The sequence below is a fragment of the Xenopus tropicalis genome, chromosome 8 (genome assembly GCF_000004195.4).
Source record: "Xenopus tropicalis strain Nigerian chromosome 8, UCB_Xtro_10.0, whole genome shotgun sequence".
NCBI classification, from domain to species: domain Eukaryota; kingdom Metazoa; phylum Chordata; class Amphibia; order Anura; family Pipidae; genus Xenopus; species Xenopus tropicalis.
Genome location: NC_030684.2, coordinates 105,746,412 through 105,773,533, shown reverse-complemented (window position 1 = coordinate 105,773,533; position 27,122 = coordinate 105,746,412). Strand labels below are relative to the sequence as shown.

Here is a 27,122-nt window from a genome sequence, read left to right as displayed (position 1 = left end):
AGGACACCATTAATTTATACAGGTATGGGATCTAATACCTGGATTTTTTGTATAACTTTTTTTTTTGTAAGTTGGATCATCATACCTTACGTCTCCTAAAAATCATCTATATATGGACTAAACCCAATAGGATTGGTTTTCCACCAATATGGATCCAGATTAGTTCCCATCAAGTACAAGGTACTGTTTTATTATTACAGAGAAAAAAGAAATAATTAGAATTGCTTATATTGGACTTTATGGGAGATGGCCGTCCCCTAATTTAGAGCTTTCTGAGTTGGGTTCCTGGCTAAGGGTCCCAACCCTGTATTATATACAGGGTATTCATTTTGGGGAATAAACATACTCTTTCATAACTTCTTCCAAAATGTGTTAACCTACTAAATTACAATCTCAAGGGCTAGGTTTATACCTTTATTACCAATGATCCCCATCAAGCAAAAGGCTGGCTTGTTATAGAAAGAACAGCTATAAAAGAAGAAAAACACTAAAACAGTAAAAAAAAAAATATATATATTATTTTTTTTTTGGCCTTCCAAACATTAAGGCACAGCTGCATGTTACTTGCTTGATCTGTAACATTGTGCATTACCCCAGCAATATGCCAGTCAGTACACTACATTATTCTTTTGGCTATTTACAAAAATAAGAGCATTTAATTTTTGTAATATATTACAGGTATAGGATCCCTTATCATGAAACCCGATATCCATAAAGCTCCAAATTACGTAAAGCCTGTCTCCCATAGACTCAATTTTAATCAAATAATTCAGATTTTTAAAATTGATTTCCGTTTTCTCTGTAATAATAAAACATTGTTTTGTATTTGATCCCAACTAAGATATAATTAATCCTTACTGGATGCAAAATAATCCTTGAGGGTTTAATTAATGTTTTATTGATTTTTTAGTAGACTTGAGGTATGAAGATCCAAATTACGGAAAGACCCCTTATGCGGAATACGCTTGGTCCCAAGCATTCTGTATAATGGGTCATATACCTGTACTTAGAGACAAAACCTAATAAAAGTCAAGGCACTGACTACAAATAAAAAAAAAATACCTTTTTTAATAGCAGGGATTATTTTGCCATCTTTGATATAACCTGAATTTATTCTTACTATTAAATCCTTATATAGGAAATAGGATGAATTTAGGACCATCACTAGAAACATTTTTTTGTTCCAAGGGTAAATAACTGTACAAGGACCTTAAAGAGCACAAAAATTGTGACTACTTTTATTCATAGAATGTGGGGCAGTTATTAAAGGTGGGATTGTAAAAGCACATTTTAGTTAGTATGCAAAGGAAGCACTTTTCTGAAGGAAAGCCAAAAAGCAGATAGCAGGCATGTAGATATCACAATGGTTTATCCACTCACTTGAGGTCAAGGATTATGGCATATACCATGAAAAAGCGTTCCTGGCTGTAGCCCTGGAAGTTGAACTTGTTGTCTGAGCCAAGATATTCTTTTATGACCTCGAGTAAAGTCTCTGTGATGACTTTCATTACATTTTGTTCTTCTATCAGTAGGCGAGCCTGTGAGACAGAGTGGTGTTGTACAAGCTTGAAACCAAAAAGGTTAGCAGCAGAAACCTGAAATATTTATTTATGTGTCCTGTGACAACCCAGTTCTATATTATTTGTACAGCAGTTCTATGCTATATGTTTAGCAGTTCTATGCTATATGTACAGCAGTTCTATGCTATATGTACACCAGTTCTATGCAATATGTACACCAGTTCTACGCTATATGTCTGATTATATACTACCAAACTAATTTTCTTTGAGCACAGCATTATCTATATACAATTCCATGGGATCACCTTTCTGCTCTACATTATTCATCTTTTATAAAAAAAAAATAATACTGTATATACTTGAGTATAAGCCTAGTTTTTCAGCACCCAAAATGTGCTTAAAAAGTCACCCTCGGCTTATACTCGAGTTGGGTGCCATGGGTCCCTCTAGACAAGCACCCTCTCTCCTTTGTGTGCAATTTAGGCCCCCCGCAACCAGACCCTCCAGTGCCCTGGCCTAGGCTCCCACTAGCAATACTTATTTCCCCTTACATCCCTCCGGGACTGGGTCTGCTGCCAGTTTGCCAATGTGCAATGAGCGTGGGGGAGTACTCATATTGTTTTTGTTGACCCTCTTCTCCGCTTACAGAGCTAGTTTACTGTTTTTCTTTGAAATAAATATTGAAAAACATATACCCCACTGATGCCTCAATTAATGTAATTTTATTGGTATTTATTTTGATTATTAAAACTTAGCAGTAGCTGCTGCATTTCCCACCCTAGGCTTATACTCGAGTCAATAAGTTTTTCCAGTTTTCTTAGGTAAAATTAGGTACCTTGGCTTATATTCGGATCGGCTTATACTCGAGTATATACGGTACTTAAGAGGCAATGTTGGTTAAAATGTCTTTTAGAAACTAATATATAAATTAATGTAATAAGCATCTCTTTGCTATGTAGATGGACAAATAAGTAGACACAGCATGGAATGTCAGAAAACCTGCACAATAGTATCTGGTTTGGCCATAAAGGGATAAAGTCGTTCCTTAATTTATCTTTTTTAATAATCCTGAAAATGTTTTTAGAAATAAAATGCTTTACAGTTTGAAAATATATAATGTTAAAAACAACTTTATTAAATCTAATAATGAAATATTACAATTTATGTAGGTGCATTACATATGCCTATACATGACATATACATACCAAAGTAGGGACAGTGAAAACCTGAACTGATATTGCAGTAACTGAAATGTTCCTGTCCTGATCGTCGTTTATGTATTCTTTCTGTATCTGCTTGTAATGCTGAGGACAGAGAAAAGATATCCAGTTACTTCCATTTGCCAAAAACGGAGAAGCTTATATACTGAGAAGTATATATTTTAACTATTTTTTTTTTATTATACAGGTAAGGGATCCGTTATCTGGAAACTCATTATCCAGAAACCTCAGAATTGCAAGAATGCCCTCTCCCATAGACTCAATTTTAATCAAATAGTTACATTTGTTACATCTGTAATAATAAAACAGTAGTTTGTGCTTGATCTGAAGATATAACTTATCCTTTTCCTTATTCCCTGCTGAAGAGCAGACATAGCTAACCCTAGATATTTTCTTAAGGCCTGCATCTCAAACAAGTGATTTTTATAAAACATATATGTTCAGCAGTCTTCAGCAATGCAAATATGCAAGTCCCACAGGCCAGAAGGGAATACGTAGCATATTACTGTACAAGACGCTAAAATTGATAAAATCTTAGCAGGTAATTAACCAATATAACACCCTTGGAAAGCACCTGCTCAGAAAATACTTTGTATAACCCATTTACTGTTTACAGTTACCTTTATTTTAAAGTGATCTAAAACTAGTTCTAATTAACGTATTTATATTTAAGCCTTACTAATGGGTGGTAAAAAAAAAAATGTGTTACCTTAACAAACTCTATAGCAAATTGTTTCTTATACTCCATTTCCATGAAAAAGCTGCTGAAGATCAGATCATGCAGAACTTTCCGCACTCCTGCAAATAATGATAAAGGGAATGACTAAAATGACCAAATTAATTATAGCAAGATAACCGAAGACATTTATTGCTGCAAATACATACCACCAACATAATACAAATAGGTATAATCATGATCTCAGAAATCTTCATATTAAATTGAACATTCATGGAAACGTTTAAAGTGTGAATAAGTTAAAGGAAAACTATACCCCCAGAATGAATACTTAACCAACAGATAGTTTATATTATTTTCAGTGACCTTAAGTGACCGTTAAAGGAGAAAGGAAGGTAAAAACTAAGTAAGCTTTATCAGAAAGGTCTATGTAAATACAGCCAAAAGCACTAACAGAAACACTGAACTGACTTCTCTGTCAAAAGATTTGTTGTGTCTGTAATTCATGTGCCAGAGACACACAGCTCTCTCCTCTCTCCTGCTCCCCCCTCCCTCAAGAATGCTAAGAACTCACTCCCCCCCTTAGGAATGTGGATCTGAGCCAATCAGCAGGAAGCTGACTCATAGGGGCACATTTACTAATCCACGAACGTCCAAAAAGCGTCCGAATGCGTTTTTTTCGTAATGATCGGTATTTTGCGATTTTTTCGTAAATTGTACTTTTTCGTAGCGTTACAACTTGTGCGAATTGTCGCAACTTTTTCGTAGCCACCGCGCCGAGTACAAAAGTTTCGGATTCATTCAAGCTTCAGTATCGTGACTTTCCTTGGGCCAGGTTGGAGCTGCAGAGTGCCATTGAGCCCTATGGGTGATTTTCCTTGGGCCAGGTTGGAGCTGCAGAGTGCCATTGAGCCCTATGGGAGACTTTCCTTGGGCCGGGTTGGAGCTGCAGAGTGCCATTGAGCCCTATGGGTGACTTTCCTTGGGCCAGGTTGGAGCTGCAGAGTGCCATTGAGCCCTATGGGAGACTTTCCTTGGGCCAGGTTGGAGTTGCAGAGTGCCATTGAGCCCTATGGGAGGCTTTCCTTGGGCCGGGTTGGAGCTGCAGAGTGCCATTGAGCCCTATGGGAGACTTTCCTTGGGCCGGGTTGGAGCTGCAGAGTGCCATTGAGCCCTATGGGAGACTTTCCTTGGGACGGGTTGGAGCTGCAGAGTGCCATTGAGCCCTATGGGAGACTTTCCTTGGGCCGGGTTGGAGCTGCAGAGTGCCATTGAGCCCTATGGGAGACTTTCCTTGGGCCGGGTTGGAGCTGCAGAGTGCCATTGAGCCCTATGGGAGACTTTCCTTGGGCCAGGTTGGAGCTGCAGAGTGCCATTGAGCCCTATGGGAGGCTTCCAAAATCCTGCAAAGTCTGAAAGTTTTGCCCACCTTTTACGAGCGCTCAATACGAAAAAGTCGCAACAATATACGAGCAAATCGTAACGGCTATGAAAAAGTCGCGACAATTCGCGCAAGTTGTAACGGCGACGAAAAAAAAACGCAAAAAATACGAAAAAGTCGCAAAATGTTCGTTTCCAATCCGAATTTTTCCCATTCGGATTCGTGGAATAGTAAATCAGCCCCATAGTCTTACTAACTGAGCATGTACACTTGGTCTGGGTTTCGGTGCAGGAGTGAGGCATTATGGGAACTTTATTTACACAGCTCAGCGTTTTTTCTTCCTGTTTGGCTTCTGATCATCTGAACAGGTGAAATAAAGGGACCTATTGAGACAACTGAAGGTATGCCTGCAGCTTGAGATTAACTCTTTTTTAGCCTTTCCTTCTCCTTTAAGAATCTCGCCAAACTGGAATATATATATCAGTAAACATTGCCCTTTTACATCCTTTCCCTTGATCCACCATTTAGTGATGGGCTGTGTGCTCCCTCACATGACAGGAAATAATGCAGCTTTAACTGTGACAGGAAGAAGTGTGGAAGCAAAAGACAGAACTCTGTCCATTAATTGGCTGATGGGGCCTAGCATGTATGTGTGCCTTGGCTTGTTTGTGTGCACTGTGAATCCTATGATCCCAGGAGGCGGCCCTTAATTCTTAAAATGGCAATTTTCTGTTTAGGAGTACCCAATAGCACATACTACTAAATAAGTGTATTATTATAAAAATTATTTATTACAATGAAGCAGGGATTGTGTGCAATATATTTTTTTAGAGAAAGGGAAAAGATATTTATTCATTGTATACAGAAGATTACTGTATTTATTTGCATTTATGTACATGTATTTGCTTAGGAGCTGCTAATATTTCTTGCCTTAGTAAATGTAAAAGATACATGGCCAGTGACACTGCTGTCACAGGGTGCTGGTCAGTTGTCTGTTGTACTTGCCTTTATGAAGCTTGGAGTCCTTTAAAATTAACAAGCTGACATAACAAGTGTGATTAAAACTGCTAGGCTTTGGCTCTTGCTCTAGGCACACTTGACAGAAGATCTGTCGGAAGTCACCTGAAAAGAAATGATTCATTTTTGAACCTCAAATGACAATGTATATAAAGGTACATACATATACACTAGACTAGAAGGAACAGCAATGTTTACAATATTTATATAACATTTAATACACTATATATACAGTACAGGATTCTCGGCCTAATCCACCCAGTTGGGTAAGGGCCTAAGCGCGGGCAACAAAATTTCCCCATCCGTCACTACCCTTTATATTTCTTTAGTTTTAGAAGATAGAAACAACTAAAGTTAAATATTTTACTCACTATTATGCTTCACTTGCATGTGAACATTGCAAATTTGTTTGTACAACGATAAATACAGAAAATATTGGATATTTTATATTATATAAAAAGAATATTGTACTGACCAAAAATGAAGTTAGTTAACAGCAAATGTATTTTCAGTAGTGATGCTCAGACTAAAATTTAAAAATGAAACCAGTAGAAGGCACAATGTTAGAGAAAATGCCACATCCTCTGGACATATAGTTACATAAACAGATTTTCAGCCATAACAGGATTTCAATTTTAACAATTAGGGGAAGAACTTTCCAACTACACTCCTTCCTGGTAGAGTAGCTATCACTGACAGAAAGCAGCTTTGTTTTTAATGGCATCTAAAATAAGTTGCTCAGTGCACTCGATCTTGAGTGAAGATACCACACATGGGGAAAGACATTTTTCACAACAAGAACATTAAGAGATACTTACTAGAGTAGGCCAGGAGTTTGTTAAGCCAGATTGCTAAACACAGTGCAAAGCTTTGATGGGCCATTACATGACCATGCAGCACCTCCACGTGGACAGGTTTCAGCGACACGTTCTCTGAATTAGCCTACCAGAAAAAACAGGGGTAGGGGGATAATGATAAATCTAATGATGTTTTAATCATTTGTTCAGTATTTTTCACCTCAGAGAGCCCTGAAAATATTCAGGAAAATGCTACTGATTTGAAAAGGCCCATGTCTCTTTACATGACTATTACTAAGCTAACCAAAATGCCACTGAAGTATCACACACAGAAATAAGCATTATATTGAACAATACCAAAATTGCAACTGAACAACAAAAACCACTTTACTTTTTATGACAAAAAATGAGTGTGTAAAATATGTTAGTGTACACATGTCAAATTTTTGGGTGTCTGCTGTTGTTCTGCTGGGACTCCAGGGGCAAACATTTCCCTACCTGGCTGTTTGCCTAAGGTGGGGGGGGGGGTTGTTTACAAAAACACTAGACATGTTTTAAAGTTTAGTGTTACTTATGCTGCCATAAATGTGCAGATTAAACCTCTTGACCTACCCTCTCCAGACACAGTTGGCAGCTTAAGGGCCTGTGTACTGGGCCCTCAGGGGAAGTAAGAATCACCAATGAAGCATTACAGAAGCCCTTTCTGCCTGCTGTCAAACACCACTTCCCTGTTAATGGTACTCAGAGCAGCTCTAAGACTGACGGCACACTAGATTAGGGCTATGTCACATGTGGTATTTTTTGTCTGCTATCTCTGTTCGTCCCTTTCATTGGCTACATGGGGAATCAGAGGGAATAGTTCATGGGCCACAATTATCACAACAATACAGACTTACCTTTAGACTTTCTGTCACCTCCTGGCATTGCTCTAAAGTACCCTTTTTAACAGCTTTGCGGCCCTATAGGGGAAAGAGCATTAAAAAAGGACAGTTTCATTCAAAGTAATAAGCTATTCTCTAATAGCCCACTAGACTTTTACACAGGCATGGAATCCAAATGAAGACAGAAAATAAATGTTAGGTGGCTATCCTACAATAGTGTTTAAACATCTTTAAACATTAACTTTAATCCTTTCAAATGAGCCACAGTGCCCATATATATACACACTTATACAGACTTATCTATATACTCGCATATATAAACTATACAGTAATTTAAATTATCCACTAATTTAAATGGGTGACGATCATTTCTGTAGGAAAAACATCCGCCACTATCTGTCTACAATGTTTTGTAATGTATTTCTAAATATTAATCATGTCCCTGGGTGGAAACTCCCTGATTCCATGACCAAGCAGTTGTTCCATGTGAACCCTGTTTGGGTACCCAAGTAAATTAGAGGCTCTCCATCCCCCACCTCCTCAAGGTACAGGTTAAATTTTTTTCCTGACCTGATTGATGCTCTACTGCAGTGACATTACTTTTGATTTCACAGATTCGGGTCCTGTTAAAATTTAACACCTTACAAGTAGGGTCAGGCAGTGGGCAGTGAGGATGGAGCATAGTAGGTCAGTGGGTTTGGGTCAGGTTTTGGGTCCGAAGATGGGTCTGTCCAACTGGACCCATGCAGTCATTACCAATTCCTATGTTCTATAGTTCTAAGGCAATAAACCTGGCTTAACTATTACAATGTAAAAGTTATTATTCCCTTTGGTATAACTGACCTCTCTCTCAGCTGCACTGGTTAATGTCTGTGCTTCTTTCTGATCACAACCAAGCGATCTCTGCAAACTGTAGATGAAGTGATCATAGGTGTGGTGTTCATCATTGTAAAGTACACAGTAGTACTGGTTCCACTCCACTGTCCTGCAAGGACAGGATGCTGTTTTATTAACGGTCACAACATTAACAGCACAAAGTTATCGAAAACACCAGTGACAATACCAAAAACATTAGCAGTAATCCAAAGAAATTACATTTATTAGCATACACCCTAATTGAAATTACAGTTGAGATGTTTTCATTTTAAGGCTAAAGCCAGACAGGGCTTATTTTCAGCCTGCATATAAGCGCAGGCTGAGGATCAGCTGATCAACAGGCATCTGCTTGGTTGTGTGTCTGCACCTGGAGCCACTACATCAGGCTGGTTGCAACACACAAAGCTGGTTTTGGCACTGAAATGTGTTTCGGCGCCAAAATCTGCTCCATGTCTCTGCACTTGGGCAAATAAAGTGGCTCTAGATGCTCTACTGAAAACATTACTTGAGATCCTTTTGTCTAGTGCTAATTTAAAGACAAACAAATTCAAGTTTAACTGTAAATATGAGGTATAAGGTCGATGACACTTGAGGAGATTAGTCGGCCCATGATTAATCCCCTCTAATTGTGGCGACTAATCTTGTTGAATGCCTTCCTACTGGTGAGAATGTAAAAGCATATGGGTCGGTTTTCTGAAGTTGCCTTGTAAGGAAACTTTGGAAAGCTGAATTGACAAACATGTTTTTTTTTACCAACAATTTACATCCTCACCAGTAGAAAAGCATTCAAGTTGGTTAGTTGCCAACACCAGAGGAGATTTATGGCACGGCCACAAATCTCCTCATGTGTCATTGGCCTAAAGAGACATACCCTGTATCCAGATATGCTGGCAAACTCTTTTGTTCTTCCCAGATTAACATGTCTACTATATACCGGATAATCAAAGGGAATACTATTTTGGTTTGGGCCAGAAGTTCATCCTTCAAACGAAAGTCTGAATTCTGCAGGGAAAAGAAAGAAAACGTGTTATTTAAAGGGAAAATATCATTAAAAATTGAATGTATTTTTCACTAAATCTTTTTTAAATTACTTTATATTCTATTCTATAGTTTCTATTTGCTAAACATATCCAGTTTCCATACAGCTCCATATTTTTAAACTGGAGTTATTTTTCAAAATCGTCCCAGTACCATAGCCCTTTTATAACAGAACATGTTCTCTGAAACTCACTGAACACCACTTCAGAATTTTAAACCCTTAACAGAATTAAGCAGACTGACAAGAAGGATGAAAGGAATCACCACCATAATCCATACAAATTTTATAAGGTGTACTTTTATAAATGCTGGAAATATTAATAGTAATGTAACAATAATTAAAGGAGCAAGTATGGGGGCTAAAAAATATTGAATATAACATTTTGAGCAATATAGCAAAGAAAATATCACTTATGACCTCGTGAAAATCTGTCTAAATACTCAGTTTTTTTGCTAAGTTTGTGTTTGCTGCCTAATTATGTATGTCTGGATTTTTAGGCTATCACGTTACCATCTTGTGTCTGCACAGAGAAAGAAAAGTATCATTCATCTAATAATTAGCCTAGAACAGTGTGAAATTAAACAGAGCACTTTAGTCCTTTTAGCCAGGGTACAAATTGAAAGACAAGTCAATATTTATAAAGCCTGCTTCATTATTATAAAACACCTTTAACTTTCCTGAAAGAAAACTATTTGCATTGCACATCCAATGATGTGAGAAAAGAGGCTGCCACTTGTGTGTATTTATTTATTATAGTGCTACTAAGATGCACAGTGCTATACAATTTTACAACGTAGTAGAGAACACAAAGGGAAGGTAGTATATAATAAGTATAAATATACAAGTGACTTCTGATTCTAAAAATGGTCTTAATACAGATAAGACTAGCAGGGTTATAGCCAATAACAAAAGAAAAATGAGAGGCCTTTAGGCTTACATGCAAATGATAAACAAACATACAATCCTCATTTTGTCTAATTATTTATATTTATTAATGCCCCTCTACCCACTTATATACTACCTTACAGGCACCTTAAATAGATAATTTGCATTTCCTTACCTGATCTGATGGCCCTGGTTCATGGATCTTACAATATGGGCCGGTTTTCCAGGCTTCAGTATCCCCACAGTCACAAAATCCCCCTCCCATTGAAGAGTGCATCTAAAGAGAAATGAACACACATCCTAAAAAACCCAGATTCTTACACTAAAACAAAACATTATTCAAATTATTTTTTGGTGTGTCAGTATGCACTCAGCAAATAGACACAATTGGGCTTACTTACTAATGCAAGCAAAAACACCAAATCATGAGCAGAACTGCAGGTATTTAAACACTTTTCAAAGGAAGTGTTTAAATACCACCAGTTCTGCACCTAGCTAACCTTCTTTTGAATTGTGCCTAATGCTAGTCCAGCAATTCAGCCTTCTTAAATGTACATCTGCTTGTTGTGCAGTTTCAGCATTGTGCATTGTAGCTTTGGCGTTTATGTAAACAGTATAGTCACATTTTCAAATTGTACTGTGCATGTGCAAGCCCAAGGCTACACTTAGGGGCAGATTTACCAAAATGTAAGTTTAGAGATTAATACATAAAAACTCACCAATGTTCTATTCATTCCTATGGGATTTTCAGAAGCGTATTTATGAAATGGTGAGTTCTAACTTTCACCCACTGATAAATACACTTCTAAAAATCCCATAGGAATGAATAGAACATTGGTGAGTTTTTATGTATTAATCTCTAAACTCACATTGTGGTAAATCTGCCCCTAAGTGTAGCCTTGGGCTTGCACATGCACAGTACAATTTGAAAATGTGACTATACTGTTCACATAAACGCCAAAGCCTATGCAAGGGAATAAAAGTGGGCATGGCATTTCCTTTTTTTCCCCCGGAAATGAGCACTTACAAAATAGCTCCCTCTGTGACAATTACCTTGTATCTGTGATTTTTATGAATGCTGTTCTGGAAACAATCCATACACAGGACACAGGTTGGATCAATGGCACAATCCCTGCACAAAATACAAATGTATCATAAATTTGACAGTTTTATAATTTATTTATGAAGGGTTAAAACATTACAAAGCAAATATGAAAGGGGTGGTTTGCCTTCAGGTTACTTTTTAGTATATTATAGAATGGCCTGTTCTTAGCAAGTTTTCAATTGGTCTTCATTTTTTTTATAGTTTTTGAATTATTTGCCTTTGTCTTCTGACTCTTTCCAGCTTTTAAATGGGGGTTACTAACCCAGCAGCCTTATAAACATTACTCTGTGAGGCTACAATTTTATTGTTACTTTTTATTACTTATCTTATCTTTCTATTTAGGCTCTCCTCTATTCATTTTTGTGTCACTCTTTCAAACCACTGCCTGGTTGCCAGGCTAATTTGGGCCCTAGCAACCAGATAGCTGCAGAAACAGCTAAATAATTTAAAAACTGCAGCTAATAAAAAATGGAGACCAACTGAAAATGGTCTCTGTATAACACTCTCTACATAAGGGATCCCCAACCTCTTTTACTCGTGAGCCCCACTCAGATGTAGAAAGTGTTGGGAAGCCACACAAGCATGAAAACTATTATTTGGGGATGCCAAATAAGGGATGTGATTGGCTATTTGGTAGCCCCATGTGACTGCTGGCCTGCAGAAGGCACTGCTTGGAGTAAAACTGTCTCTGTGCTTCCAAAACTTGTCTCCAAGCCAAAAATTTAAAAATGGGCACCTACTTTTAGGCCACTCCCCAGTGCTAAGCAACATGTTGCACTGAGTCACTGGTTGGGGATCACTGCTCTACATCACACTAAAAGTTAATTTTAAAGGTTAACAACTCCTTTAATAAGCATGAACACTAAAAAATGCCATTATTAAAGGTACTTGAGTCTAAAACATCTGCATAGTTGTGCTTGGTGCTGCCATTTCATCCTGCCTCCCTCTTATAAATTGAGCACTGTGTTCCTACTGATGCAAGGTAACCCTGGAGCTACTGCCATTGCGCCATTAGTAGCTCCTTTGTTTCCACAGCAACCTGCATCAATTGATGCAGCAAATTTGCACCTAAAAATCAGGCACAGATGTCAGTATCATGCTAAGAGCTGGAAATGGAAAAGGGCAACTGCATTCCTGTCACATACACTCATTACACATTGTAATCAGCACCACATGGCCACAATTACATTGGAATTGTGGAAAAAGCTGCATTATGGGTAAAAATTTTGGCAACTTTGCACACTGGTTGCAGTTTTAAATGATCCCTTAAACCTTCAGGTGCTCGTGCCACATATTGCTACAAAACATGCTTTTCCCTTACAGCAGGGCTGTCCAACTGGCGTCCTGCGGGCCGCATGCGGCCCGCGACCCCCCTCTTTGTGGCCCCCCACCTGTCTGGCTGCTTTGATGGCTTACCTTTGTATAAACTTTAAATGGTATCAGTATTGAGATTAACAGGCCCCCCTGCATGGTTAACACCTCAGATTCAGGCTGTAAACCCCCTGTATTGTTTAAAAATGTAATCCCCTGTGTTGTTCACACCTTTTAATCCCTGCATTGTTCACCCCCTGCAGTGTTCACACCTCAGGCTCAGGCTGTAATCACCCACATTGTTCCCCTGTTCACACCTCAGGCTCAGGCTGTAATCACCCACATTCTTCAACTGTTCACACCTCAGCAGTAGAAATCCACAAATATACCCTACACACTATAAAAAGAACATATACTGTGGTGGTACTGCAATTAAAAAGTTTTTTAATATATAGTTATTGTGCAGACTGTAGGAGCAGTGCCAGCATTGTGTCACTGTATGCTGCCTGTGTGTGCCATACTCTACCTGCCGTATGCTGCCTGTATGTGCCATACACACAGGCAGCATAGGACAGGCAGGGTATGGCACACACAGGCAAGGTAGGGAAGGCAGAGTATGACACACACAGGCAGGGTAGGGCTGGCAGAGTATGGCACACACAGGCAGGGTAGGCCTGGCAGAGTATGGCACACACAGGCAGGGTAGAGAAGGCAGGTTTTTGCTGTACTACCACCATTAATATGGCTATGGTCATGCAATAACATGGGTGTGGTTTCAAGTGGATGTGGTTTTAAAAAGGGAAGTGGTCAAAACTAGCTTCCATTATCGGCCCTCCACCACGGAGGCCGGAAAAATTCCGGCCCTCGGTACCACAGAAGTTGGACAGCACTGCCTTACAGGACTATGGAATACGAGAGCAGGCAGTCAGGACTCTGACAGCCAGCTCCATAGATTCTGCATTCTGTGGCAGGCACATTTTTAAACTTTGAATTAGTGACACAGTTTACAAGTTTACACTAGGGAAAGAATTACTGTCCAGTTACTGGCAAGTTACCGGCATTATGTAGTACATAGTCCCAATGGCCTTATTATTTTAAAATAAAGGCTGATTAGCATCTGGATTATGTTATGTATTGTGACTATTTTCCTCAGGGGAAGCCGGTCATTCTGTTTGGCCTTCCCTCTTTCTTTTTATGCTTCATACTGTGCAGCACATTTTATAGTTTCTATAATTTATATCTTTTTGTTAGCTCCCAGAAAAGACAAGCTTGCCTACTGTATATACACAGGTGACATAATACTGTGTTATCAGTGCCCTCATTCTGAGATAGCAACAAGATAGGAGCTAGTAATAGAATGGGAAGAGGTTTGGACTACCTTTCAAAACCTCTTGTAATCACATAGCATAGTGCTGGTGTATTATTAATAATACACACCAGCTAAATGAGATGTTTAGGACATACATTGCCTTTCAAAACAAATCAGCTAAAGACATTTAGAATTCTGAAATTAAATAGATCTTTTAGTGGTGTTCTATGCACCTTGTAACAGTCTGGTCCTTCTCTGTTAGGAAACTAAAGCTGACAAAAGTTGCTTGTAACTTTGTTGGCCAGTACAAAATCATCACATTGTTCTAAGTGGTTCACACTCCCTGAACCTATATACCATGGATATGGTACCGAATGCATGGTGGCTGATACACAGTGGAAATGAGAAAGCTTAAAGGAGCTTCAACTCCTCTTCACTTCCTGCTGTTGCAATTATTTGTGCTGTTGGCCTGAACTAATGGAACAATAGAATGGCGACCATACAGTGTTTGGCGATATGTAGGATATTCAACTGTTTGGCCCATAGGCTGTGCTTTTGGCTAAAATATACGGTTGGCTTGAGTATGCCACCTTAAATGATGTACTGGCAATTACTGAAGCAAACGTGTCAACTAGGCTGCACACAGCCTGATTGAAGGCTATAACCTGACATGTTGTAAAAATGCATTGTATAGGGGAAGTTACCCTCTCATAATATGCATCTATGCTGTACCCTATTCAACTCAGGACTACTACTGCTACTGCAGACTGAAGGGTTTTTTTTTTGCCCCCAGTCTGCACAAAGGATCCATAAACTTTACTATATGACAATCATTTTTATTCAATCCAGCCCTCTAACATCCTGTATGAGATATAATTCTAATTTATAATGTAGTAAAGGGGTTGTTCACCTTTGAGTTAAAGGAGACGGAAAGGTAAAAATCCATGGGGGGGTGCCAAATGTTAAGTAACGATTGAAATTGCTTACCTTTTACCCCAGGCTGGTACTCCTGTTAGGAAAAAACCACACCAGCCTGGAGAAGCTGTGACACAGCTTTCATCTTCATCTTTCATCATGAAGAATCAGCCTTTAGTGCCGCTGCCACATGCACAGTAAAGTGAAAAGCCAAACTTTTACAAAAAAAGCTGCCTTATTCATTCTACTGTGTGCATGCGTGGGCTCCGGGATCCCGAAGATAAAATGAAGAGGATCACTTGCTCACAACTACCCCGGTTGGGGCAATTTTCTCCTAACAGAAGCACCAGCCTGGGGGTAAAAGCATTTGGCACTGCCCAGTGATTTTTACCTTTCCTTCTCCTGAGACAATTTGCAATTGTTCTTCGTTTTTTGTTATTGGTAGGTTTTAAATTATTTAACCTGTTTTTCCGCAGCTCTCCAGTTTGGAATTTCATCAGTTATCTGGTTGCTAGGCTTTACCTTAGGAATTAACCTTAGTAACCAGAGAGTGGTTTGAGAGAGTGACTGATATATGAATAGTAGAGGGGATGATTAGAAAGATAAGTAATAAAAATTAACAATAATAAAAAAATTGCAGCCTCAAAGAACAATAGTTTTTTGGCTGCTGGGGTCACTGTACCCCAATTTGAAATCTGGAAAAAGTAAAAAAAAAAAAGGCAAATACTTCAAAAACTATAAAAAATAAATGAGACCAATTATGTTGCTTAGAATTGGCCATTCTATAATATATTAAAAGTTAAGTTAAAGGTGGACTACCCCTTAAAATTAAACACAATTATCATTCTTTTTAAGCCACTAACAAAGCTTTAAAAAAATCTGTGCAGCCTTGCAAGATTTGTGCTGCCTGAAACAATGGAAATTGACTGCTTTAACTTTATGATGAAAAAGCTGGTGTGGGCAGTGGGAAAATGGATTTGTTTTGTTACAATAGGAATAGGGTAAAGTTATTTATCCTACAGCTCCATTCTCCAAATTTTCATATTTTGCCATTTAACAAATACCCATTCCTTAAATCTCACCTGCAGGAATAGGTTGTCTCCCCTCCTCTAAAGACTCTTCCACATAATGGAGGAGCTGCACTGTGCCGTAACTTCTCCTTGAATACATTTGGATCTTCTCTAAAGAGGCACCACTCCAGTGGGGTTAAAATAAGTTTCTGTGCCAGCTCCTCTTGCTTCTCCACTTGTGGCTGCAGCTCATCTGTATAAATCTGGGGGACATGCTTTGCCACGTGTTGGTGAAAGGCAGAGGCAAAATCCAAAGCGTTGACTAATCTCTAGAGTAAAAAAAAAAAAAGAAAAGGCAAAAGTAGTACATTAGTGATTTATTCAAGTAAAGAGTATGAAACACCTGTTGGACCAGTCTGCATAGCATTCATGTGCAATTTATGCAATACCCCTCTGACATCTAAAAGTTTTACAATTGAAAAAAATACTGAAATGTCCCACTGAAAATCACTAAGCATATGTCAAGTGCTACAAGTTGAGCGTGGGAAAGGACAGATGGAGAAGTACATGTTCCTGGAACAGAGCCCCAAAACAGGCAGAGTTCAAGTGGTGGCTGCATCTGGCGCAAGTCACGTATTCACATTCTTCCAAGCAAACATTCAGCCACTTTAACCAAAAGCACTCACAAAGTGCAAAGGATGGTTTCTTTTCCTAATAACCTGAAGGTTATGTTTGCATTTTTCCAAAAATACACAGTCTATGCTTTTCCTTTATAGAAGAAGCAACACTAAACTAAATGCAACCACAGGCATCAGATAATGTTATTTGCAACTAAAAATATAGAATTATTGTCCTTTATGTATTTAGTACTAAAACACAGTGCTTAACACAGAATGTTCCTCGCTCACCTCAGTCCCAGGCTCTGTGGAGCTTACAATCTTAATTCCCTTGCAAGCACTGGGGTCACTTTCATGAGGAGGCAGTTAACCTTGTTGGATGTTTTTGGCATGTGGGAGGAAACCCAAGTAGACACATATATAACAGGAAAAAGAAATCAAAAGCAATGGTAGCTAACATGAATTGTATCATATACTGTATAAGGACTTTGAGACAAATTTTATCAGCAGTGAGAGAATTATCTTTGATTTCGACATACAAAGGATCATGATTGAGTATCCTTCTCTTTTGTTTTACATAGAGTAGTTATGCTCAGCAATTTCATATGTGTTTGTATACTGTTTTGTGCCTTCTCTTGCATTTGGTCCAGGACAACAGTCTGCCGCTCGTTAGTTTTTTCAGGTTTACCAACCTTAAGTATTTTTCCACTTAAGCATTTTATTAAGCAGTCTCAGTATAGGTTGTTATATCTAACTTTAATCCAGTTTACTAAACGTGCTCATAATGATGCTATGGCCTTAAATTGTCATAAACTGGCTACTCTTTTTTCTCAGTGAAATAAATTTGCCACTCCTATTCCCTCTTTCATTTTATTTGTGCATTTGTGTATTTTTTTCTAATCTGTGCCTAAATATGCATTCCTTCTCAACATTGATGACCAATGCATCTAGGGAGAGACAGCACAAGAGTAATAACCAGGGGCCTATATACATTTTGTGCTGCCCTAGTGATGGGCCCACCCCCCCCCCCCAGGTTTGACATTGTTTTTTGCTATGAACCTATAGTAATGTCATTGGATTGGGGGAGGAGAAGAATCGTGGCGTGCAAAGTGCACCGCTGCAAAATCTTTAGGCCATGGACACTTTGGAATTCACAAAACCAATGAACCACCCTCCATATTACAGATACACCATCTTTTATAAATTAAAGTAGTAGCGAATCATTCTCTCCCTTATTACGGGAGGCTGGTTGACAGCTCTGTATTCATGGGGGGTGGGAAGAGGGTGGCACGTAGGTGTCCTTGCGTTTATAGGCCACAACAGAGCTCTGTACTTACTGCACTTTCTTTATAGATAATTCTAGATAGATAATTTTTTTTACACAATACCATGTTCACTTTAATTTTGAATTGCATCTGGAATGTCCTCCATAGTATGATGACTTTGTTTTCAGGACATCAGTCCACCACTTGGCAACATTTGCCCCTTAGTTCTAACTTTCAGTTTAAAAAGTCCCCTTTCTGCCCTTTATTCTGACTGAGTAGTGGAAGAGCAGCTGCCCTGTCTCCTGAGACTCTTGTGCAGCTATTCTAACAAGAAGCCTTCAAATGGAACTGCATATGCAATATGGTACTCACTCTGCAATCTGCTAATCACTGCTGTTTGCAGCCAGGCTCTACTAAAAAAAATGTATATATTAACCCAATGGGATTATTTAGCTCCAATAAGGATTAATTCTATCTTATTTTGGCAGCATACCTACGCATTCCCATTAAACATGCCGCACTTCCACATTCCCCGGCTTAGACGTGGTCTACTAGAAATTCACGGGGGATTGCGATACCCGTGAGCAACATTTCAATGAAAATAAAGCTGGGGAGCAACACAACCAGAAAAAATTTCCTTGAAGGTGACCAATAAGATTGGTTAATTAGTAGCCCAATGTGGACTGGCAGACTACTAGAGGCTCTGCTTAGCAGTACACATGGTCTTTATGCCTCCACGTGAGAAATTTAAAAATGGGCCCCAACTTTGAGGCCACTGGGAGCAACATCAAAGGGGTTGGTGAGCAACATGTTGCCCCTGAGCCACTGGTTGGGGATCACTGCTATACAGTATCGGCTAATGTCTAAAACACACTCCAAGGCTTATAGCACTGTTTTAGTATTCCTTATTGTCATGCGAGAGCTCTACCATTAAAAGAGTTAACTGGTACAGCTCATGTTATGCAAAGGTTAACTTAATTGTACAGAGGAAATCTACACATTTAACAATGATCTTATAGACTATTGGAACCAGGAAGTCTGTATGTTAAAAGACAAAGGTGTCGATGTTCGCAAAACCTTCCCTGAAGGCTCTCATTATGCTGTATTCTTTAGCTTGGCAGATCTTTTAGCCTGTGCATGCCTAATAAATGTTGCTTCATTTTCCAGCTTTGGTTTCAAACAGGTTACATGGTACACACCTTTCACATTACTGACATTCAAAATGATAGCCACATATGCTGTTATTTCTATTGTACTGTACATCTGTCTGCAAGTGAGTTAGGGGCCAATTCATAGATAAAGTACAACATTGAGGCCTTAACTTGCCCTTTAAAAGACAAAATCCAAAGATTTAATGCATATTATGCGCTTTTCATCAGCGGCTCTATTCAATGAAGATATAGTCAGTGGATAGTATTGCTACTGGCCTTATGTGCTTGGTTTTTATAAAGCTTATTAGTTCCCTAGACATAGTTTAGACAAAAATCAGAGGTTTCCTGGTCCTTTTAACCAAGGGATGCCTTTCATCTTCAAAGAGACAGCACTGCAGACAGCCTTGCAGGAAAGGAAGGACAGAAACGGGCACTCATGATGAAGATTAGGGGCTGCAGGAAATAATGGCCTATTTGATCTGCTAGAAAAAGGAAATAATGCATACACAGCCTTGTTATATGGCACTCAAAAATTTCATATTATAAACCATAAAAAAAGTTAAATCTCAACAAACCAACCACAAAACAAATAAATGAAAACACCCTACTTATTTGCCACCTGCATTAAAAAAATGAATTATGTCTTATAAACTACGGATATGAATGAAATGACATTTTGCTAATGTAATTGTTTAATACCATTAATTGATTACTGCTAAAACTTTTCTCATTCTACCTTGTCCCCTCCTGTTAACTACTGTGCTGAAAAGGTATCAGCGAGCTAAAAAGATAATAAATTACTGTAGTTAAGGGCTGTGACACACGGGTCATTAGTCGCCACGCGACAAACCTCTATTGTCACGGGCAACTAATCTCCCCAAAAAGCACCCACCAAGTGAATATAGCAGCTAACCCCGATACCCAGGCCACAATTCCTCTTCACTCAAAACTGTACTGACCCAAAGTACTTGGTTCCTCTGTAAAGTGGCTTAATTACAGCCAAGTAAAAGATGGTGATGGTAAAAAAAATCTTAAAAGAACAAGTCAACCCAAAATGTAATTTTTTGCCTAATAAATGAAAACATAATTCCAAGCAACTTTGCGATATACATTCATTACAAATTTGCAATGGTTTCTGAGTTATTTGTAAATATATAATTGCTATTAGAAGGTGTTTGCCAGTCCTTTTCTATTCTCTGCCCTGGTGGCCCTGGCATTTGAAACAATGTAACACAAGGCAGCAGACTGACAGACCTGCTGTGCAGGAGGAGTCTGACCTTTGCAACACTGTTTAAAAAGTAACACCCAGGAGTTCAGCAAATGCTGCTTTCTATAGCCATTACATTTACAAATAACTTTTAAAGCACTAAAAAAATTTCAGTAAATTCACATTGGAAAGTTAATTAGATTGATGCTTTCTTTAATTAGGCAAAAAATTATTTTGGGGTTGAAACGTTCTTTAAAGCAATGTAAATGAAGTAACAAGCCTGTAATCTTTTGCAATACTTGTATTTTATTGTTTATTATTCATTGTTTCTATCCAAGGTCTTTAAAAGCAGATGTAAACCCAAAAGTGACAATTTGGCAGTATTAAAAACAATTCTCCAGTTTAGCACATAAGGCAACGTTGTACCATTTTCAAGTTATTTATTTGTTTAAAAACGGTTTTAGACAATTTTTCTCCAGCTTGCACATCCCAAGTCAGTCTGACTATATCGGGCAGATTTATTAACATTCTGATTTTCGTGGTTTAGAGGTTTTTGAAATGATGACTAAACTTATTTCCACTAAAACCACAAACATCTAGTTATTTATTAAAAGATCTATATTGAAAAGCACAAACTAATTAAAATGTGGAATGAAAACAAAAAGAAAGTGAAAACCACACCTTTTTCATGGTTTTTCCACCAAACTTTGTGGGCTTACAAACGAAAAAAGCAGCTTTAAGATGGCAATGTTTTGTATAAGTGTTTTTCTGCTTAATAAATTACAAATAGTGATTTTTTTTTATACAAACAATTTTAGTTTTAGCACAATACAAAACGAATCATAGAAAAAAAAAATGTTGGTAAATGTCCCCTCTAAGGGTCATTTAAAAATGCAGTTGTGGTAAAATGGGTGCAAATGTTTTGTGCGGACACCTTGCATTTAATATACTTTTATCTAAACAAACTCATTGCACTTCTGTATGGTACAAGCTACAACTTGCACCAAATTACCAATCATGAGCAATTGCAATCGTTTTGACCCATCGGGCACAATTCCCCTCATGGGGGCAATTATGCTGGAATTTTTTTTTTTTTTGCTGCAGAGGTGCTAGACAGTTTGACCCCCTACCTCCCCCGAACTAACACACCTTTCACCCCCCCCTAACCCCTGAAATAAATGTCCTCGCAATATGATAGCTGAAGTACATAAATAAGACAGCAATGTTCTATATAAATCAAAATTCAATAACATCCCATTAAAAAAAAATTTGCAGTTTGCACACTGCACTGTGTTTGTAAATTAACCTTACGGGTCACTCTGACTATGGATCATGCTCCATTAAAATACTGGAATATAGGATTTTTTGTCGCATACGCATAAACTACTCCACAGAGGACAACAAATGTCCAACCCTTAACAGTCACTAAAGGATCAGCTTCATTTATTTCCTGATAATTTTAAGCATAAGCTTATTATGTGTGGGACACACTGAAGCAGCCAAAAGGTCATCTTATAGATATTCTTATCCCAGTGTAACATGCTGATGGCAAGAGATATTTTTAAAAATGTTTGGCCAGGTTTCCCTTCTCCTGCTCTTCTAGTATGAACAGTAGCACTGCTGCAGAGCAAAGGTATTCAAGCTTTTTCATTTCAAGCCCCAGTTGTGGCTTAACATTTGTTCAGGCCTCCTTAAAGGACATGTCAACCGCAAAAATAATTTTTTGCCTAATAAAAGAAAACTGAATTCTGAACAACGTTGCAATAAATATATTCATTACACATTAGTAATGTTTTTTTAGTTATTTGTATATATAACTGCTATTAAAAGCAGTGTCTGCCTGTCCTTTTCTATTCTCTGCCCTGGTGGCTCTGGTGTTTGAAACAATGTAACACAAGCCCGCAGATTTTACAGACCCGCCTTGCTGGAGGAGCTTGGCACTTGCAACATAGTTTAAAAAGTAATATAAATATTTGCTAAGAGCTGTTTATAAAACATCTGAAAATAAATAAGGCATTTTCTCTGTCAGCAAAGGGAGTTACCCAGAATTTTCTCTATTGGTGGAAAAAATGGCTGGTGTGACACTAGCCTTAGGCTACAGCAGTGGTTTTCAACCTTTTTTGGGCAAAGGCACACTTGTTTCATGAAAAAAATCACGAGGCACACCACCATTAGAAAATGTTAAAAAATTTAACTCTGTGCCCAGCAGCAGTGCCCCCCTAGTACATTGGTGCCAAGAGCAGTGCCCCCCTAGTACATTGGTGCCCAGCAGCAGTGCCCCCCTAGTACATTGGTGCCAAGAGCAGTGCCCCCCTAGTACATTGGTGCCCAGCAGCAGTGCCCCCCTAGTACATTGGTGCCAAGAGCAGTGCCCCCCTAGTACATTGGTGCCAAGAGCAGTGCCCCCCTAGTACATTGGTGCCCAGCAGCAGTGCCCCCCAGTACATTGGTGCCAAGAGCCAGCCCCCCTAGTACATTGGTGCCCAGCAGCAGTGCCCCCATAAGTCAGTGTGCCCCGTGGCCCCCCTAATACATTGGTGCCCAGCAGCATTTTACTTCTGCTCTTCGGCGGCTTCTCCGGTGGCTTCAGCAGCATCTTCGTATCCCTCAGGCGCGCCGCCACTGCACTTCTGCCTACACGCGACCGCACACAGGCCCTTTTATAACGTTGCGCCCCGTGCGTACTGACGTCACCCGTACACACGGGGCGCAACCAATGACAGGGCCCGGATTTTATTAAAGGGGGCCCGAGCTACTAAGAAAAACTGTAGCATCGCCGGGCCCCCTTTGAAAGTAAAAATTGCGGCCCTGCCTACGGCACACCAGTCAACATCTTGCGGCACAACAGCGGTTGAAAAACGCTGGGCTACAGACACATGTGATGTCCCGTCCACTTCTCTCTGCTTATGTTTTTATAGACAAATGGGGAGAAGCGCACTCATGCCCCTTTTCATGCTTTTCAGGCTGATCTCTTGTGTACCCGCATTTAGGCTGACACTGTGCTTGTCAGTGCAGCCACACGGAGCTGCAGATAAGAGCAGATCCACTCTCCTTCACCTACCTACAAAATTCAGATGGAGAGAACAGACGTACACCACGTCTGACTGTGGCCTTAGTGTATGTGTTTAGTTGTCTCTGACACTGGACTCTATCTCCAGAAACCCAAATATACAAATGCTTCCTTAGAATTCCTACTTTTTCCAGGCATCACCCTGCCGACTTAGACTCATGCATGCTTAATAGAGCAAAAATTTGGGATTTGGGACTCTGAGCCACACTGTGCACCCTGGGAAAGGTAAGAAACATGAAAGTATTTGTACTTTTTTCCCTGGGCTGGTGTATTTTTTTCCCTAAAGGGAGCACCAGCCAACCCTCAAAAAACTTGCAACTGAATTCACTGAGGATTCCATATTGTTACGCACAGTGCATTAGGCTTTCCTTGTCAACTATAGTAAACAAAAAAAAAATTACTGCTTTTTTTTTTTTAGTAAGAATTTTTTGGCAGTGACCTCTTTGCCTCTTGTATCGGTTATTGGTTGCTTTGTAGGTAATTCTGTATGTTCAATGCATAAACCCATTTACTGTAAAGCACTGCAGAATTTGTTGGTTAATAATAAAGATAAAATCTGCTACATATAACTGAAGAAGATAATTTCCAGAGTAAATGAGCCCTAGAGCTTCCTTGTTCCAGTGGCAGCTAATGTCTTATGCTAATGGAAAGGCAAACATAGCGTTAGTTACAATGGGAGTGCTGGGTTTTCTGCAGTGAAAGACCCAGGTCCTGAACATTCTATATAAGAGGTACCGTACACTGAAGCAACAAGTGGCATCCAAAGTAAAAATAGAATTACCAAACCCAAGCCAGAGTTTGTAAAGTGCTTTTTCTACAAAGCATACTGAGCTACTGTTTATTACTGCTTTCCTACCTACAGTATTTGTATGTGATATTTAAATGGTGTGCCCTAACAGTTATCACATAGTCATACCCACTGAGCATACACCATTGCCGTCACACAGTGTTCCTAAACTAAATGAACATACAGACTAATCCCAAAAAGGAATTTATATAAAAAAAAGTATACCAGTGCACTTAGGTTGATGGCACACGTGAAAAATCTCCTCTACCACAAACAACTAATATCCTGAAAATGTTTTCCCACGGGCAATAATGTAAATCACTGGTGAGAAAACATACACATCGCTTTGGCTTTGAGCAGCTAGTTGGAAGAAACTTGGTATTGGTAACTTTCTGGTCACTCATTTCAGGCCAGGCAGGATGAGCTCCTTAATGCATTGGCTCCCATGAATCAAATGTAATTGTAACAATGGCTTTGGCCCTTAAAGGAACAGTAACAGAAAAAAATGAAAGTGTATAAAACTAACTAAAATATAATGTGCTGCTGCCCTGCACTGGTAAAAGTTGTGTGTTTACTTCAGAAAGTCTACTATCATTTATATAAATAAGCCGCTATGTAGCCATGGGGGCAGCCATTCAAAGGAGAAAAGGCACAGGCACATAGCAGATAACAGATAAAACACTATTGTATTCTACAGAGCTTATCCGTTATCTGCTATGTAACCTGTGCCTTTTCTCCTTTTTTCCAGCTTGAATGGCTGCCCCCGTGGCTACACAACATCTTATTATATAAATTATAGTAGGGTTACTGTAGCAAACACACCAGTTTTACCAGTGCAGGGCAACAGTGCATTATATTTTTATTACTTAAAAGCTCTTTAATTTTTTCGTGTTACTGTTCCTTTAAGTAGCATGGCACTGCTGACCACCTGGATACCAAATGGTGCCCATCCTCCCTGCTTCCTTCCTGTTTGCCAATACCCATGGATTACCCTTCATTCCTCCTTTTGCTGTCTGTTACCAAGAACAAGAAAAATAATTTGCAAGGGCTTGCCCTGCTATTGCTTAATCCAAGTGCCAGCGCTCTTTTCTTGTTCTTAAGTTAATTGGGAGGGTGCTGATCCCTCCAGCACCGTGCACCGAGCTCTCTACTACTGGGTATTTTTCTCTTATGTTGTCAGTTACCAAACAATGCCTAGCATCTATTCTCTGCCCATTTCAGATAAAATGTGGGCTTATTCAGTAAGCTGATTTGCAGTTGGCCGGCTGAAAAGTTTTGACTGGTTGCCACAACTTACTCACCAGCTCCAAACTTCTAAGATTTAGGCAGATAAACCTAAACTAAGCCTTCTTTTACCCTATTATGCATTAAGTAGGTAGTGCCCTAGATGCCTGTTGTGCCAGTTTCAATGGCACCACTTTCTGCACTGACCTCTTACTGCCCCTGCTGTACCATACCCTCTGTATCCAACAACCTGTGTTGTTGAACTCCCAGTGTCACCAGTTAAAGAGGGAGCTGCTGTCCTACAGCTGTCATACAGGCCCATATTGCTTAAATTAACCAGCAGATGTATTCTCACCATGGCAAGCATTTCTCCATCCCCTGGCTCCCTGCTTTGCTCCAATCCTCCACCTCCAGACTCCATCTTCACAGTTCCTGACACAGCTGCCCTGTCACATCACCCAGACAGCACAACAGCACCTGGGAGCCCAGTAAAGGCCCAACTGGGTTTCACATCAAGTTGCACTTGCAGGGGTATGGTAGAGACAATGGTGGTATAATAGAACGTTAGTCAGTGAGTGCAAAGAGTCCAGGCAGGCAGTATGTGTCACTAATTATATCAGGACCTGTGCTCTTCAGAATACAACAACATAAATACACAAGTGCTTCAGCACTTTCAGCTTTGTAAATCCCAGTGCGTCCCCAGCAGGCATATCCGTGACAATTCAAGGCTGAATAATCTTCAAGTCAAGCTGAAAATGAACTGCACTTTTATATTTTTTTAGTGTGATGTTAACTGCCTGAAAATATAAATTCAAAAAAAGCACATAAATGTTGGATCTGTAGAAACTTAAAACAACATAAAGTTAAAAGAATTAGGAACATAGATTTTTCAAAACTTTATTCCTCTTCATACTAAATGGTAACATGAAAAGGTCACAAAAATGCACAGGAGTGATCATTATGACATGATTTTTGTTGGCATTCCTGCAAATATACAGCTCAGGCAAACAAGCCTTAATTACTGATCTCATCCTGCATTTCTACTAAAACTGGAACGGATGCAGAGAAGCAGCTATTAGGGAGGCTGAACGACATCCCTGCAAGTCGGTGTTACAAAGACAATTGAGTCATATTGAGTCATCCTCATTACATTATGTTATATGCCCCTTTCGTTTACATGTGTAGGGCTCTCAAAAAAATGTCTAAAATTGCATTTTACCTCTTAAAACCGTCAGTGTAGCAGAGCTACAGAAAGATCCACTCTGCTCAGTGCCAGGGCTGAAATGACTGCTGGGCGTATGCTTTCATTCTTCCACAGGAAGTGGTCATGTCAGTGAGTGACAAGCAACACTATTCAATGGAAGCACAAACCCCGCCCCCGTCTCTGCTCCCAAAGGGTTTTGCTGCTAATGGTGATTAGTGCAGCGCAGCTCTCTCCGAACAGTGATTTTCTGTTGTTCTTTTTATTATATTTTAACTCTCATTCACAACACTTGTATGTGCATAACAGCCTCCAAAAGCAGACCCTTTTATTTGTACGCTGCGGCCCTCCTGCTGTCACACAAGCACTGATTCCCTTTAACCTTAGGGCAGTGGTACTTGGGGCGTATTGTCTACCATGTAGCTGTCAGCATAGACTGAGCTATTACAATTATATGGTCAGCACTTGTGGCTCTTAATAAGGTCCCTTATGACAGAAACAGTATTGTTCATCTTATGGCAATGTATTTTTGGGAGGTAGTTTTGGGATTACTGGAGTATGACTGGGGGTATAAATGCACCAGGAGCTGCTCTCCATGTGGTATGCTGGCAGGACTCATAGGCAGGGTATTCTGACTTGAGACAAGGTGTGCTCCATG

The 27,122-nt window shown here is 39.3% G+C and overlaps 1 protein-coding gene across 3 annotated transcripts in view; it reads right to left on the bottom strand.

Moving 5' to 3' along the window:
• Positions 1-26,589, bottom strand: part of ubr1 (ubiquitin protein ligase E3 component n-recognin 1) — a 71,262-nt gene extending 44,673 nt beyond the window's left edge. For 2 of the 3 annotated variants that reach the window (XM_002941086.5, XM_012969237.3), the window contains exons 1-13: positions 26,483-26,589; positions 25,619-26,060; positions 16,015-16,271; positions 11,346-11,424; positions 10,468-10,569; positions 9,240-9,370; positions 8,336-8,477; positions 7,508-7,570; positions 6,633-6,756; positions 5,803-5,919; positions 3,450-3,538; positions 2,726-2,824; positions 1,381-1,538 (exon numbers count right to left, since the gene is read on the bottom strand). In XM_002941086.5, the coding sequence (XP_002941132.3) occupies positions 1,381-1,538; positions 2,726-2,824; positions 3,450-3,538; positions 5,803-5,919; positions 6,633-6,756; positions 7,508-7,570; positions 8,336-8,477; positions 9,240-9,370; positions 10,468-10,569; positions 11,346-11,424; positions 16,015-16,271; positions 25,619-25,684 (1,427 nt within the window). In that variant the 5' untranslated portion in view covers positions 25,685-26,060; positions 26,483-26,589. The remainder of the gene's footprint in view (positions 1-1,380; positions 1,539-2,725; positions 2,825-3,449; positions 3,539-5,802; positions 5,920-6,632; positions 6,757-7,507; positions 7,571-8,335; positions 8,478-9,239; positions 9,371-10,467; positions 10,570-11,345; positions 11,425-16,014; positions 16,272-25,618; positions 26,061-26,482) is intronic. The other variant, XM_012969238.3, reaches the window with a different exon arrangement.
• Positions 26,590-27,122: the final 533 nt, after the last annotated feature.